The sequence below is a fragment of the Lissotriton vulgaris genome, chromosome 12, assembly GCF_964263255.1.
Source record: "Lissotriton vulgaris chromosome 12, aLisVul1.2, whole genome shotgun sequence".
NCBI lineage: Eukaryota > Metazoa > Chordata > Amphibia > Caudata > Salamandridae > Lissotriton > Lissotriton vulgaris.
Window position 1 is genome coordinate 607,852,969 of NC_141700.1, and position 15,148 is coordinate 607,868,116.

The 15,148-nt window shown below is 46.0% G+C and overlaps 1 protein-coding gene across 1 annotated transcript in view; it reads left to right on the forward strand.

Moving 5' to 3' along the window:
* The window catches only part of DHODH (dihydroorotate dehydrogenase (quinone)), a 149,334-nt gene extending 134,468 nt beyond the window's left edge, over positions 1-14,866 (forward strand). Inside the window, exon 9 of the mRNA XM_086945534.1 lies at positions 14,462-14,866. Coding sequence (XP_086801660.1) covers positions 14,462-14,516 — 55 coding nt within the window. The 3' untranslated portion in view covers positions 14,517-14,866. The remainder of the gene's footprint in view (positions 1-14,461) is intronic.
* The last annotated feature ends 282 nt before the right edge of the window (positions 14,867-15,148 follow it).

Genomic DNA, 15,148 nt, shown 5'->3' on the forward strand with positions numbered 1-15,148 from the left:
TCTGAGAAAGTACATTTTGATAACTTGTTTGCTCTAAAATAAAACTATATCTTTTGATACCAAACAATTGGCCTAGAGTTCTTGAGTGTGTGAGACCATTTGCTGACTGAGTGTGTACAACAAATGCATTACATGTCCTCTGATTCTGCCTTACTGCTCGACCAAGCTACCACTTTAGAGAGTAAGGTTATATCTAACTTTAGCCTCTGGCAAACCTCTGGGGACTGTGGACTCTGTGCACACTGTACCTTTTTGATCCAGTATATACAGAGCCACTTTCTTACAAGTACTAAATGAGCATTCACATTGTTCAGTTGTATCTATTATATTACAAAGTTTCTCCATGTCTAAGCTTGTATTAGCTCCTGAAGTAAGCCTGGACAGCCCGGCCTTGGTACCGTGAGAGTCAAGTCCTCAAGGTGAGTATTTGGGGACTCCTTTTGAGTCTTAAACACATGCTCCCCCCCCCCCGGGTGCCACCTGCTCGCAATCTGGAACCTTGTCCTAAACATACTCATGGGCCCTCCTTTCAAACCATTACACTCTTGCCCCTTTGCAGTTCCTCTCCCGGAAGGTTGCATTCCTAGTAATCATAAAATCTTTTAAGCATAGTAGTGAACTAAAGGCCCTTACACTGCAAGAGCCTTTCTTCCAGGTCCACAATGACAGAGTTTTCCTTAGGACCAGTCCCAAATTCCTTTCCAAGGTTGTGACCTGTTTTCATCTTAACCAAACAATTGAGCTCCCCTTCTTCTTCCTCCAGCCTGATTCCGTAGCAGAGAGAGAGAAGTACATACACTTGGAATCACGCATGCTCATATATATTACATGGATCGGGCCAAGTCCTTCCATAAAACACAATAACTTTTTGTTGCCTTTACACAACCCCAAAGAGGTCAATCCATACCTGGTATAGCCAGGTAGACCGTCATATGCATCCAATCCTGCCACCTTAAAACCAAAAGAACCCTACCTGCCCCCATCCCGCAGACCTGACTCTACCTGTAAACAGGGCACCACTAAGGCCTTCCTTGGGAACCTACCCATAGCTGACCTGTGCTAAGCTTTCACATGGGAAACTCTTCACACCTTCACACAACCTTGTGTGGATAATCTTGCAAAGCAACGGGCTAGAGTTAGTGAAACTGGCCTGAGGACTGTATTTTAAATGTTTGCACCATCTGCTGGCTAGCCACTGCTCAGGGGAGTACTGCTTTACAGTTGATTCGGAGCATGTGTATCTACAGCCACACAGGGTACGAACAGATTAAGTTACTTACCCTGTAAGCATCTGATTGTTGCATGTAGTGCTGTAGATTCACATGGCCCACAGGTCTCCTCTGAAGCCAGTGTTTGCTACATATATCTTCAGTCTATGTAATTAATTACATAACGCACATGGTCACTATACTATCCTACTCACTACTCCTTACCTACTATCACCCACTGTGCAGAAAACAATCTAAAACTAATTCAGTGCCATGAATGTTCACTAATAGAGGAGGAGTCTGTTATACCTCATGGCTCAAAGACTTCTTTTAAGAAGAAGAAACTGCAGCATCCCGAGCCCAACACTAGATGACAGGAGTATGCAGAGCATGTGAATCTACAGCACTGTATGTGACAAACCTATGTTTATAGGGTAAGTAATGTAATCCTTACATAGCGCTAACTACCCAAAGGCATTCAATTGTTGTACGCCAGGCAGCTTGCTGCTCCAGAATCCAAAGTTCGTGGGTAGTCTGGTGTTAATAGAGATTGTTGGCTATTAGGAATAGGCCCACGCCCACGCCATACAGCAGGCTTTTGTGCAACTGCACTGGAGGATGGTTTGGCGGAGTCGCAGGTGAGTGTTGCTAGTGTCACCTGTGTCTACACAGCAGAACCTGGGCATTGCTAGAAATCTGGGTTACGCTAGAGATGTGAACTGTCAGCGTCTCAGAGATAGCTGGTCTCTGTTTCTCTCTGGATACGATCAGAGAGCCTCCAGGTACTGGGCACTTTTGCGAAGGTAGGGCCAAAATGATCGAATGTGGAATTTGTAATTATTTAGTTCACTCCTGTTTGTTTGTTTTCATTCTGTTATTATTTGTTTTGAGGACGGCAAGGGGCTCTGTGTCAAAGTGTTTCGCCTACTATTTATTTCTCTGTGTTTATACCTTTACCAGGGAGTCTCTTTCGCACTTTGTGTCTGGATCCCGCCCAGATCATGGCTTACCTCTCTGTGCTAGACGTAATAGTTGCCCGCCTATTTCACCCACCACTTCCAGTGGCGTCTACACAGTGATTTTAAGTCCGAGCCTTATTTCGCATGTTTTGCTCGTCTGTTCTTCGGTTTTAACTTGCCTTACTAAGCGGCAGTTTAAAATTATTTGGAATTGGATTGGCACCACTTGTATACATCCTTTGTATCCGACGCCCACACCGATTAAGCACACATATCGTGTTTATGCGCATTATAAACGACCTTTACTAAATCGTTTTGAATCGAGATTAACTGAACCATTTTGAGTTCAGACTTTGTTTATTCCAACTTAAAATATGCTTTGTACTTTTGTTTTGCTTGTGTATCGTTAGACAGAGTGCTGTATGTCGTCACGTTGATCAAGTTTACAACTCATGCTTCAAGTGAATTGTTACATTTGTTATATGCACCAACTTTTCCAAGTGTTATAAGTATTTGTATATCACACGTGTGCTAGTAGTATGGCCATGTAATACAGCAGTACTTTTTTGGTACGACTCAGTCTGTTGGTGGTCTGGTACATCTTGGGACTTTGGTGTTGCCATTGTTTGTTAGGAAGTTTGAACATTTTGCTTCAAAATTATAAATGGTCATTGAGTGGCGATGTATTATTAAACAATGTTGTATGATTCTAGTTTTGGGGAATAAAGAAGGTAGAAGGCTTTTATTACCATTTGGTTTATTTTTAGCTTGGTTGTGTTGTGGGCACCACTTGTTTTTCCACAATAATTTAAACCAGAATTAAGACCTAGATAATCCACTCTCTTGCCTCACTATGAACATGTAATGGGGCCCTGTCCAAAGGTTTACAATGGCATAAGAATGCTCTCCGGTCTGCTTGTGCTTTGCAAACTGGCTGCATTGTACAAATAGATAGTACTTTTTTAATAGAGGGCAAAGCTGTTTCGAGAGAAAACAACCTTCAGCAGCACAGATTTATTGTTACAGTAGAAGTGTTGTGCTGTAGTTCTCTGTGCTCTGAAGCGCATACTATGTGCTGAGCACCCCTTCTCCCTCCAGACTGTACTGCACGCTCTACAGATATTGATGAGCATGAAAATAAAAACAGCAGGCACTTTCATGCTTCATTTTCATGCACGTGTTGATTGGGTATGACGAAACACCACAGTGGTTCAGTAGCTCGCTCTGGAATGCAGGAATAGTGATTCTCAATCTCATGGTTGATTTATTGATTAAGACATCCAAAGGGGAATATTGAGTCGCCTTTTCTCTTGTCTGGGGAATAGTGGTGTGGTGGTCCATGAACTTGCCACTTTCACCTCTGTTTCGGTACGTCAGCTCTGCTGCGGGGTCTCTTGCAGAGGTTGTTACCCAGATGCTTTTACTTGGATAACGCAAAACTTATTGTCTCATATGTATAATATTAATTTTAAAGAGTGATTGGTGAGTATACAACAGAATTAACTGGCGTTCTTCCTAAAGTTTCCTGTTACTACACAATGGGTTATCCGGGCTAGTTGCTGAAAGACAACCCTTATGTTCTATGTTTTAGCTGTTCGTTTGCCATCTGATCGTTGACTTTCACGAAGTGGATGTGGTTGCTTGTGATTGTAAGTGAAATTCACCTCTACTATTGTATTGTATTTGAAATCCCTTCTAAAATGTTCTAAGAAACTTTGTGATTAATAGCATCGTTTTTTGGGGGGGGGGGGGGGGGGGGCGGCATGTCTGTTGGCATCCATATGACCTACTCTCCTTCTTGCCTTTATCACTAAACGCCTCTTCATTTCTAATCTTGAATATTTAGTTACTTATATAGTCTTTATGCTTAAAACCGTCACACTACTCCTATTCTGGTTTTACCAATGTTATTTACAGCGGCGCACACCAAATCAATCTTCTCTTAAAACTTAGGCAAATGACTCTTTCGAAAAGAAAAAGCTGCATACACATGAGTTTTTAGTTTGTTAAAATGTCTACCTCTTGGATGGTTATTTAGGCAGTGCATTTTCCATTGCTTTCATTAAGAAATCAAGCTTCTGATGCAGGTAAACTTGCTTCACTCTATTGGTATATGAGAGTATAGCATGATCCTGCTCATGTACGTGAACCCACGTGAAACAAGCATTTGCAATGCAATAGGTCTCGCATTTGCGAGAGTTTAACCTATTAGCATTGTAAATGACAATGCCTTTTATTTATGTTTTAAAAACCAACACATAAATAAAAGGCATTGCCATTTACAATGCCAATAGCTCAAACTCTAACAACTGCGAGACCTATTGCATTGCAAATGCTTGTGTTGCTTTTTCTGTCATTGTATCCAGGTTCAGGTTTCAAGTCTTTATTTCGATTTTTAACAAACCATAAAAGACACATTAAAATACAGAGGAAATTTGACTAAATCAATAAATTTAAGCAAAAACAGCAAAAAAACTGTACAGAAATAGAAAAATAAGCAACAATCAAAAAGCTAACACGAAAGGACATTTAAAACAAATAAGTAAAAAAGAATTAAATATCAAGTAATGAAGAACCTGAATAATTTATGAAACAATAAAATATGTTAGAAGGAAACGTACTTGTTAGTAATCATTATCAGTGGGCCCTTTCTTGACCGGTTTACAAGAAATGCAGATGGAAAAAGCTAATTATAATCACAAATCGTTTAACTGATACATAATCAAACAGGTCATGACAGATTGCGAGCCATTTTTAGTTTGCCTGGGAACTATGGCATGTTTTATTTCTTATTTTTCAGCCTTAGGAGCCAAGCCCAACCCAGATATTTTGCCAGGCTTACGACAAAGAGTTCGGAGGTATTGGTCCTAAGCACCCAAATTGCTTCCATAGATGTTTTGAATGGTAATTTTTGAAAAAGGGGTTTTAACCATTTTTTCCGAGGTACAGCATATCTAGGGCAAGCAAAAAGAAAATGTCCTTCAGATTCAACATGACCTGGACAACATGTACAGTTGGGCGATGACCCTGTAGACCATTTGTTTGAGAATGGGTTCAAAGGCAAAGTACCCACTCTAAACTGATGGTACAGTTTTTTATCTAGCGGTCTGGTTATTATATCCCAGTAGGGCTCTCGCGATAGGTCAAGTTTAAATGTTAGGAACCTGCCTGTGAGGCTGTTTTTATTAGAAAGTAGGACTCTTTTTAGGCGAGTCGTGGCCCAATACAGGGATTTGAACTCCTCTTCAGAAGGAAAGACATTAGATTGAGGGGATGACCAAAGATGTTCTAAGCCCATATCAGTAAGGATAGTTTTGACAGCAGAAAGCCATGGGATTTTCCCCGAACCAGTGATGGACCTAACTTCGGCCAGTTCTCTTGCGAATAGCGATAGATCTTGGGACGTCCATATACGTCTCCATAGGGCCACCAGCCTAAATCTAGCCATCTCGTTGATCGGAGGGGAACCAAGGTCTAGACAGAGGGGGATCGAAGGGGTCGACTGAGGTAGCCCTACCAAGTTGCGGAGGAATCTACATTGGATTTTAAACAAGTTAAGCAAGTCCATATGGCCCCAAAGATCCGCGCCATATAAAATGGCGGTAGAGATTTTGACATCCTAGATTTTAAGGGCCGGTAGGACCCGCTTTGTAGTTGATTCCTTTTGCTCTTTAATAAGGCAACCTGTCAGCCTTGCAAGTTTAAGATGTTGAATATTAACCTGATCCTTCCATCTCAAACGGCTATCAAGGGTAACCCCTAAGTAGGTCATGGTATCGACCTGCTTGAGGTTTACCCCATTCAACCTCACGGAACTCCGAACTGGATAATTTTTAGTAAAAACCATGAACTTCGTTTTCCCCACGTTTACCACCAAGTTGTTGATGGCACAGTACTCCTCAAAGCGTTCCAGGGCCCGTTGGAGTCCGCTACGTGTTTTTGAGAGGATTAAAGTGTCATCCGCGAAGATGAGAAGTGGAAATCTCATCCCAGCCAACATTGGGGCATCAGTGGGGGTGTCCATGAAGAATTTGACAACTTGATCAATAAAGAGGAGGAAGAGTGTTGGGGCCAGGACGCAGCCCTGGCGGACACCTCGAGTTACGGGGAATGTCTCCGTCACTTGTCCCTGGCCACCCCACCTTACCCTCGCGTAGTTGTCCTCGTGGAGTCTAACAATGAGGTCTAGCAGTTCTAATGGGCACCCCAAGTTTTTCAACACACCCCACAATTTATCCCTTGGCACCAGATCGAAGGCGGACTTCAGATCAATGAATGCAGCAAAGATGGTACCGCCGCCGAACCAGACCACCTTCCAATAGATCAGGCAGAGTCTAAACACCTGATCTATGGTGCTCATTCCCGATCTGAAGCCCGCCTGCATGGGAGATAGGATGCCCTCTGTTTCGATCCATCCCTGGACCCGTCCCAAGACCATACGTGCTATTATCTTTTGGATCGAATCGATCAAACTGATAGGGCGGTAATTTCCTGGGATGGACTTATCACCCTTTTTATAGATCGGAACTATTTCCGCTCCCTTCCATGATTTCGGGACTGTGGCTCCATAGGCTAGGGTGTTGGCTATCATAGTTATGTACGGGAGCCACAAGGCGGGATTCGATTTAAATAAGTCCGCCGGGATCAGATCCATGCCAGGAGCTTTCCCTCGGAGAGTCAAGGCCAGAGCCAGCTCAGCCTCAGCAATTGTGAAGATTAATTTTTCCCCTTGAGGGGTCTTCGGAAGTGTATTGCCAAGGGGATTCATAGCTTCGGGGTCATCGGCTCTGAATTGGGCAGAGTAAAATGATACCCAATCCTCAAGGGGCACGTTGTTTCCCGGAGTAGAAGAGTCCGAATTTTTCCCCCATTTAACTAAGTCCCAAAACCTTTTTTGATTGTTAGAGGAAGATGCCTCCAGAAGATCTGACCAGAACTTATCTTCCCACTCCCGTTTAGCTTCTCTAAGAGTTTTCCTGTAATTGAGCCTTGCAGCCTTCACTGCGGCCATGTCCCGTAGTTTAATGGCCGAGATGAGAGCTGTATGTGCCTCCCTACATTTCCTATTGTACCATTTCTGGGGCAAGGGATTTGTTTTAGTAGGAGCATTTCGGCACGGGAGGGAGAGCAGAGATTTCAACTGATCAAAACATTTAATATGTAATCCCATCACATTTTTAGCCAAACTGGAATCCGCCCCAACAAGTCAATTTGCGACATTTCATTAAGCGCATTTTTTGCCACAGTATTAATATTGTCCCATAGACACTTATCCTCCATAACCCGGGACCATTTCAATCTCCTCCTATCGTTAGTAAGTAGGGCGTCCCCAGTGTAGGTGGCAGTGGGCTCCTCCTGTCTCTTTAGACCTGGTATCTCTAATGACAATGACAGCGGGTTGTGGTCGCTTTCCGGACGCTGTAATACTGCCATATCAATTAGTAACTGCCAATGTTCCATGTTCAACAGAATATAATCAATGCGGCTCTGCCTCTGCCCATTATCAAAAGTACAATTTGCTTTGATGTCCGAAGTAGAGCGGCCATTACATGCACGAAAGCCCTTTTGTAGGCAGAATGCCATCCAAGACACTGCCGCCTCTGTTGCTTTTGCCCTCTTTGCCACTTTTAAGTCGGGGATGCCCCAAGCAGAGTCCTCAGCCATGCTCCAGGTGTCTTCCATGTCAAACAGTGGTTCTATGGTGCAATTTAGGTCACCAGCAAGAATAGTAACATTTCCGCTGTCCATTTTCGAAGTAATATGGTCGATTAAGTTCAACAAGGGCGGACTTCGACCACCGGGCAGACCTCTAGCATAGATATTAAGAATGTTCACATTTTGCTGATTCCCTTTGCTTAGTTTGATTTGGAGGAGATCCGGATGCTCAGCAGGGAGTTCGATTGGATGGAACCCCAGAGACTGTTTCACCCAGATTGTCAGACCACCTGAGGCCCGCCCCTTACCCCCTTTGATTGCAGGTTTAAAAAAGTTAATGTAACCCAACTTGTAGACAGGCTCAGTTGCCCAGGTTTCCTGCAGCAGAATGATGTCATAGTTGTCCACAAAGTTCGACCAATCAGTAGAGGCAAGGACAAATTCCAGGACAAAATTTTTAAAGTTTTCAGATTGTCATTCGAGTTGACCATGGAGGGGGGTTTCAAAGGTAAGGGCTGTGGAACTCCCTTTGAACACCCTTTATCATCTTTAACCTCTATGTGCCTAACATGGTCTATTGGAACTATGGAATTATCCTTGATCGGGATCTCTTGAACAACTATGTTGGGAGGTGGATTAAGTAGCAAAGGAGCTGGACCTCCAACCTCATCTACTAGGTTACTGGGTTGATATGGACTCACCATGCTATGCTCAATGGGCTCTTGGGCTATTGCTTTAACAGGGAAAGGCTCACTGGATGGATCGTTGAGTCAATCGATAGCCTCAAGGCCAAAGAGGGGACCAAAGTGATTAAAGAGAAAGGGACGCTGGCAGTCGAGGGGGGTTAATGCCAGGGGGTGTCTTGCTGCTGGGACCTGACAAAATAAGGGGTAAGATTGGGGGGGTATTTGCCTATGTGGGTAAAAATACGATAAGGCTATTGTTTGTACATCCCCCTGTCTTGCAAACCTCGGTTCTCGTCGGATGGCATCTACCACCCACATATCTTTGAACGAGATTAAGATACAATCTCCCTCCAAGTCTTTGGCCCCGTGTCCCACCCATTCTACTCTCCTCACGAATAATATCTCCGTGGGAGTGGAGGGGGGTAACGGGCGATTTTTATTTAGCCAGAAAATGACTTTATTACGAAGGTCCCCATAAGACTCCCTGGTACCTGGTTTTAGCGGTGCTACACCTGTCAGGACAATCGTGTGTTGAGCTGCCTCAGGTGGTAAATCAACACGAGGGGTAGTTGGCCTTTTGCGTCCTCCCTCCCTGTAGTTAGTGGAGGCAGTACGTTGGTCTCTTTGCGTGCTAGGGGGGGCAGGGTTTGAGGAAGGTTGCGGGGGAGGTCCCATAGATTGACGCCCACCAGTATTTTGTTTGTCCAGAGTTTTTGAGTACGGCTTGGGTGCCTGGACATGGGTGCTAGTGCCTGGTTTAGAAGATGTTGTGTTACATTTTTCTCCCCCTTTAAGCGTGGTAGTGTTCGGCCCTGGTGCTATATTAAGAAGTGGTTTACCCCTTGCCATATTATTGTTACCAGGGGCCTTAGTCGTTGTTGGTATTTTACTGGCACCCGTGTGGTTTGTGCCAAGTAATGTTTGTAGCATCGCATGGTTTGAATTAATCAAAGCCTCCATACTATCTATTTTTGAGGTCATGAGCCTTGTCCGCTCCAGGACAGGCAGAAGTAAAGTTTTAAACATGGCCTCCATTTTAGCTAACAAAACTTCATCACTATTAAGGCACATGGGGCAGGTACTTGAGGAGCCCAAGGCCGAAAGGGAAGGGCATAGCATGTTGGTGAATACAGAGGGGATTAGAGGGTCTGGGAGAAGCTCAGACTCCTGTCTTGTATCATCTTGGGCTTCATTTACTTTAGGAATTTTTAAATCTCTCTCCCCCGACAATCTAGAGTCCAACTTTCTCTTTTTAGTGTTGGGACCAGGGTTGGGTACAGGGTGGTTGGGGGTTTCAGCGGGATTAGAATTATTAGAGTGGTTAATGGGGAGATATCCCGAAAGCTGGCTTGGATCAGGCCCCCCACTAGTCAATGAATCATTCTCATCATCATCCCCCTGGCTGCATTGGGATGCTTCTATACTGTGCCTTTCTTCCTTCAGGATATCAGCTGATGAGCTCGCCCCTATGCTTTCTAAATGGACGATTGCGTCTGTAGAAGTAGTATGGACGCAGTTAAAGGCAGCATGTGGGGCAGTGGGCACAGGGGAGGTCGAATTAGCTAAAGCCCCCAATGATGATCGCTTGCCACTGATGAGATCTATTGAGTCTTTTCTCTACCATTGCAATTTCCTTCTCCAGGATTCCAGTAGCCCGTGTTATAAAAGCGTCAAGGGGACCGGATACAACTCCCTTGGAAGTGTGGATTTGCACATATCGTTCTTTGCCTGACCGTAACGTCATTGTAGGGGGTACAGTTGACAGGGTTGTACATAAAAGTCAGGCTGTTATTATTATTATTATTAAAAGGCTCTTCTATAGCGCATGGCTACTCGGGAGCATCCCAGGCTGTGTTAGCAACACCAAGGAACAGGAGATATTAGTGTGAAAACCGCCGCCTACCTTATGGCCTTCCACTCGACCAGGGGGGGTGGGCCTAGGCCGGACTCTGCCGTACTCGAACGGCCTCAAACGGCCCGCTCTTTGCCCGGTCTTCACCCCGGTCGCTCCCGCGCAGCGGCAGCCCCGCCCCGTTATGTAGGGTGCTGACAGGGCAGGGGGCGTGTCCGGCAGGGAGAGCGGCCACAGGTGTTCGGCGCAGGGACTCCTGGTCAACGGAGTCCCTGCTAGCCTGCTCGCAGCCCTGCCGGTGCGGGAGGGGTCAGTTGTTCTTCTCCTCTTCTCCTCAGGTGCTCCTGGCGCAGCGGGACCCGCGGAGCGGGTCCGGCAAGTCTCAGCGTTTTTTTCCCCTCTACTCGGGAACAGGCGGTGAGTTGGCTCCTCTCACGGACAGCACGCAAACAACAAGGTTTCCCACAGGCTGGAAGCACTGGACAACTTTTGAGCTGTCAGGGGGCGTGTCCGGCAGGGAGAGCGGCCACAGGTGTTCGGCGCAGGGACTCCTGGTCAACGGAGTCCCTGCTAGCCTGCTCGCAGCCCTGCCGGTGCGGGAGGGGTCAGTTGTGCTTCTCCTCTTCTCCCCAGGTGCTCCTGGCGCAGCGGGACCCGCAGAGAGGGTCCGGCAAGTCTCAGCGTTTTTTTCCCCTCTACTCGGGAACAGGCGGTGAGTTGGCTCCTCTCACGGCTCCTCTCACGGACAGCACGCAAACAACAAGGTTTCCCACAGGCTGGAAGCACTGGACAGCTTTTGAGCTGTCAGGGGGCGTGTCCGGCAGGGAGAGCGGCCACAGGTGTTCCGCGCAGGGACTCCTGGTCAACGGAGTCCCTGCTAGCCTGCTCGCAGCCCTGCCGGTGCGGGAGGGGTCAGTTGTTCTTCTCCTCTTCTCCCCAGGTGCTCCTGGCGCAGCGGGACCCGCAGAGCGGGTCCGGCAAGTCTCAGCGTTTTTTCCCCTCTACTCGGGAACAGGCGGTGAGTTGGCTCCTCTCGCGGCTCCTCTCACGGACAGCACGCAAACAACAAGGTTTCCCACAGGCTGGAAGCACTGGACAGCTTTTGAGCTGTCAGGGGGCGTGTCCGGCAGGGAGAGCGGCCACAGGTGTTCCGCGCGGGGACTCCTGGTCAACGGAGTCCCTGCTAGCCTGCTCGCAGCCCTGCCGGTGCGGGAGGGGTCAGTTGTTCTTCTCCTCTTCTCCCCAGGTGCTCCTGGCGCAGCGGGACCCGCGGAGCGGGTCCGGCAAGTCTCAGCGTTTTTTTCCCCTCTACTCGGGAACAGGCGGTGAGTTGGCTCCTCTCACGGCTCCTCTCACGGACAGCACGCAAACAACAAGGTTTGTATCCAGTAACATGACACAACAAGCCATGACTATTGGCTTTTTCAATGGGTGTCAGTTGCATAAAATAAAAAAGCAGCAACTATGGCTTCGTTGTATATAATATTGAAAATGCTTCAGCTCTGAAATGATGAGACTGTGAAAGAATTGTAATGTCTTATTTTTAACTTCTTTCGCTAGTTTCTTTTCATGGACTGGCAGATAGCAGCATGGGAGTTTTTGTACATTTATTTTGTATATTTCTTCCATCTGACAGAATGCCCTGCCCTAGGTGAAGGCTGGAGGAGGCCCATCACATGCTGTAACAGCCCAGACTGGCCTATTGTCATTCTGTATGCAACAATCCACTGCATACAGAATGACAGTGGGCGGGGTGGGGCTTCTCCTGTGCTTAGATGAAGATTCCTAGGCGGCCCCATCAGGGAACTGAGGTTTCTTGCAAGGGAACAGCGCTGTTCTCTAATGCCCAAAAGTATGTACAAAAGGCGTCCATTAAAGGGATTGTCGCAGACATTGAGGGCCAAATCACTGACGGTCCCTGAAATTTACAGACGTTTGGTCACCCTATCCAAAATGCACCACTATATACATACCACACCCTTGCCACTCTCCTGCTGAATGGACAAAGCACATTTTCTTCACTTGTGCTTTTTGTATGACTCTTGGATCTTTCACAATCCCTATGCCTTCAGGGATATAACATTAAGGGCAGCACCCCCACTCTGAAATTTGTTCCATCACCACTTCTTTGGTGCCTGGAAATGAATGCCTGGTGGCCATTACAACAGTCTAGTGATGCGAGTGTCGTGCTGTGCTCCGGCAGTTGAGCCCAGTCAAGATTGCTGCATAGTAACTCCAGGAGTTAGTTGGGAATCTGTAAGTTTTTCGGTTTTGGGGGCACAAGGTGGTTAAGGCACTTCTTATTAAGAAGGATTTCATGTGTGCTTTTTAAATATATTTAGTATTTTAGTAGGCAGTCTGTCAAGTGACATGTCGGCCGCGTTCGATACGGTCAGCCATACGATCTTTATCAGGAGGCTGGAAGAGACGGGTGTCTGGCCTAGCCCTTGAGTGGCTGGTGTCGTATCTCAGCCATAGACATCAGGTGGTGGCCCTGCCACCCTTCAAATCTAACATCAGAGGGGTGAGTCAGGGTGTACCCCAGGGGTCAGCCATTAGCCCAATTCTTTTCAATCTTTACCTCCGCCCCCTGATCAGATTAATAAAATCTTTTGGCATAGCAGTCACCAACTATGCGGACGATACCCAGCTTGTCTTCTCGTTTGAGGGCAAGGAGGCTGTGTCACAAGAAACCTTTCACCGCTGTATGACATCCACGGCGGAATGGCTGTGTCAGAATTCGCTGCAATTCAACAGCTCTAAAACTGAGGTGATGCATTGTTCAACGGACCGTATTCCTAGACCTCTTCCACAGGACTTTTGGCCCCCTTCCTTTCAGGGCACTAGCGCACCGGCTGATTCTGTTCGGAACCTGGGAGTGGAGTTTGGTTCCAACCTTCAGCTGGATGTGGCTGTGAACAAAATGGTGAGTACATGTATGGCCTTGCCCCGCACGCTGCGAAAAATCTTACCTTTGCTCCCCGCGCAGGCCAGACCAGAGGTAGTGCGGAGCATAGTCTTGAGCAGACTCGACTATTGCAATGCATTACTTCTGGGGGCACCAACGACTTTGGTGGGGAAACTGCAACGCGTGCAGAATTTTGCTGCCAAACTTGCTCTCTCACGCCGCCGCTCGGATTTGTCTGCAAAGGCACTAAAGGATCTTCATTGGTTGCCGATTTCCCAGCGGATTGATTTTAAAGCCCTCTGCCTGGTGTTTAGAGCCCTTCATGGCCAGGGACCGGCACCACTACAAAATTTGTTTTCCTGGTATACTCCTTCCAGATCTCTCCGCTCGGCTTCAGCTTGCTTGGTATTAGTTCCCAAGATTTTGAGATCCCGGATGAGAGGTCGCTCCTTCAGGTATACTGCAGCTAGACTGTGGAATTCCTTGCCATTGGGTTTGAGAACTCTGGGAGATATTATCTCTTTTAAGAAAGCTTTAAAAACTCACCTCTTTCCCAGAGCAGAGTAAGTGGGACTAGCAGCTGATAACATCGTGTATGGAAGATCACAGTCTAAGCGCCAGGATGCCCGTTGGGTGACAGACATAGCGCTATACAAGTATGCCAATACATACATACATCCAACAGTGACACCACTTACATAAACCACCTGCCAGACTCTCTTCCACATAAGTACTTCCCATAGTAGATTGATATCCACCTACAGGCATACTTTGGCGCTTCATTAGGGTTATAAAGTGTATATAAAGGCAACTACCATATAACTAACTCTGGACTAATCTGTACTTTACTTGTGACAGTGAAGCTCCTAATGATGTATGTCGAATGCTATATCTTCTTGTTTGTGGTTAGTATACATGGCCAGGTCATGTTGAGCTTCAATTTCGATCCTTTCTCTTCCCAGGGTTTTAAAGGCATTTCAGTTTAAGTTCAGCTTAGGTTCTGATCCCTAGAAAATTCACCTGATATAATGTAGACTTCTCTGAGAAATTGTATAAAAGATTTGTGTAGCCAATATTCTTGATTATGACATTTAATAAAAATATTTTGTGACTGGTTTTGTGTCATTGTTGAGTGAATTTGACTTTTTGAAGAGCTGTTAGTTGAAATCTGACGTTCTCTCCTCTGTTTGCAGGGAGCAAGGCTTTAGTAATGTGACTGAAGCCATTGGAGCAGATCACCGAAGATGACCACTTTATTCTGCTGAGGAGAGCCTTCATGTTCAACCAGCCATTTATTGTGGTGTGTTCTGTGGGAGACGTTAGTTATTCCGCTGCCTCCTTTTTTGTTTTCTTCATCATTTCAAACCGGTTCGGTAGGCTGCTTGTACTACCTCGATGACCACAACCGGCCAAGCAGTGGCTCAAAGACAAAGCCCTGGGAACTGAGAATTGCAACAATCATGTTCATTGAAGTGGAGCTCCAGAGAATTGATTGTATTAAATTGTCAGTAGCAGATTTCTTGTGATTTTAATGATGGACCAAAAATATACTACTACATAAATCTATGAAAATGAATAAAGGTGTATTTTTTGTTATACATGGGGGTGAAATACTTTGTTCAGAGAAGCCCTTGGCGAAGTGATAGTTTGTAGACAGCACTCTAATGAAAGGAATGACCTAGTTCTTATTCTTCACCTTTACCAGCTACAGGTGCTTTAACTTGGGGTTCTTTTTTTGTCCGCCCATCCATTGTCCGTACTGTTCAATCAGACACACCTGTTTGGCTTCTTACCTCTGTACCTAACCCTTCTCTCTGTAGGTATATTTTAGATTTCTATGCTGACCCCTCGTTTTTGCTGATTCCTGCCACCCTATTTGG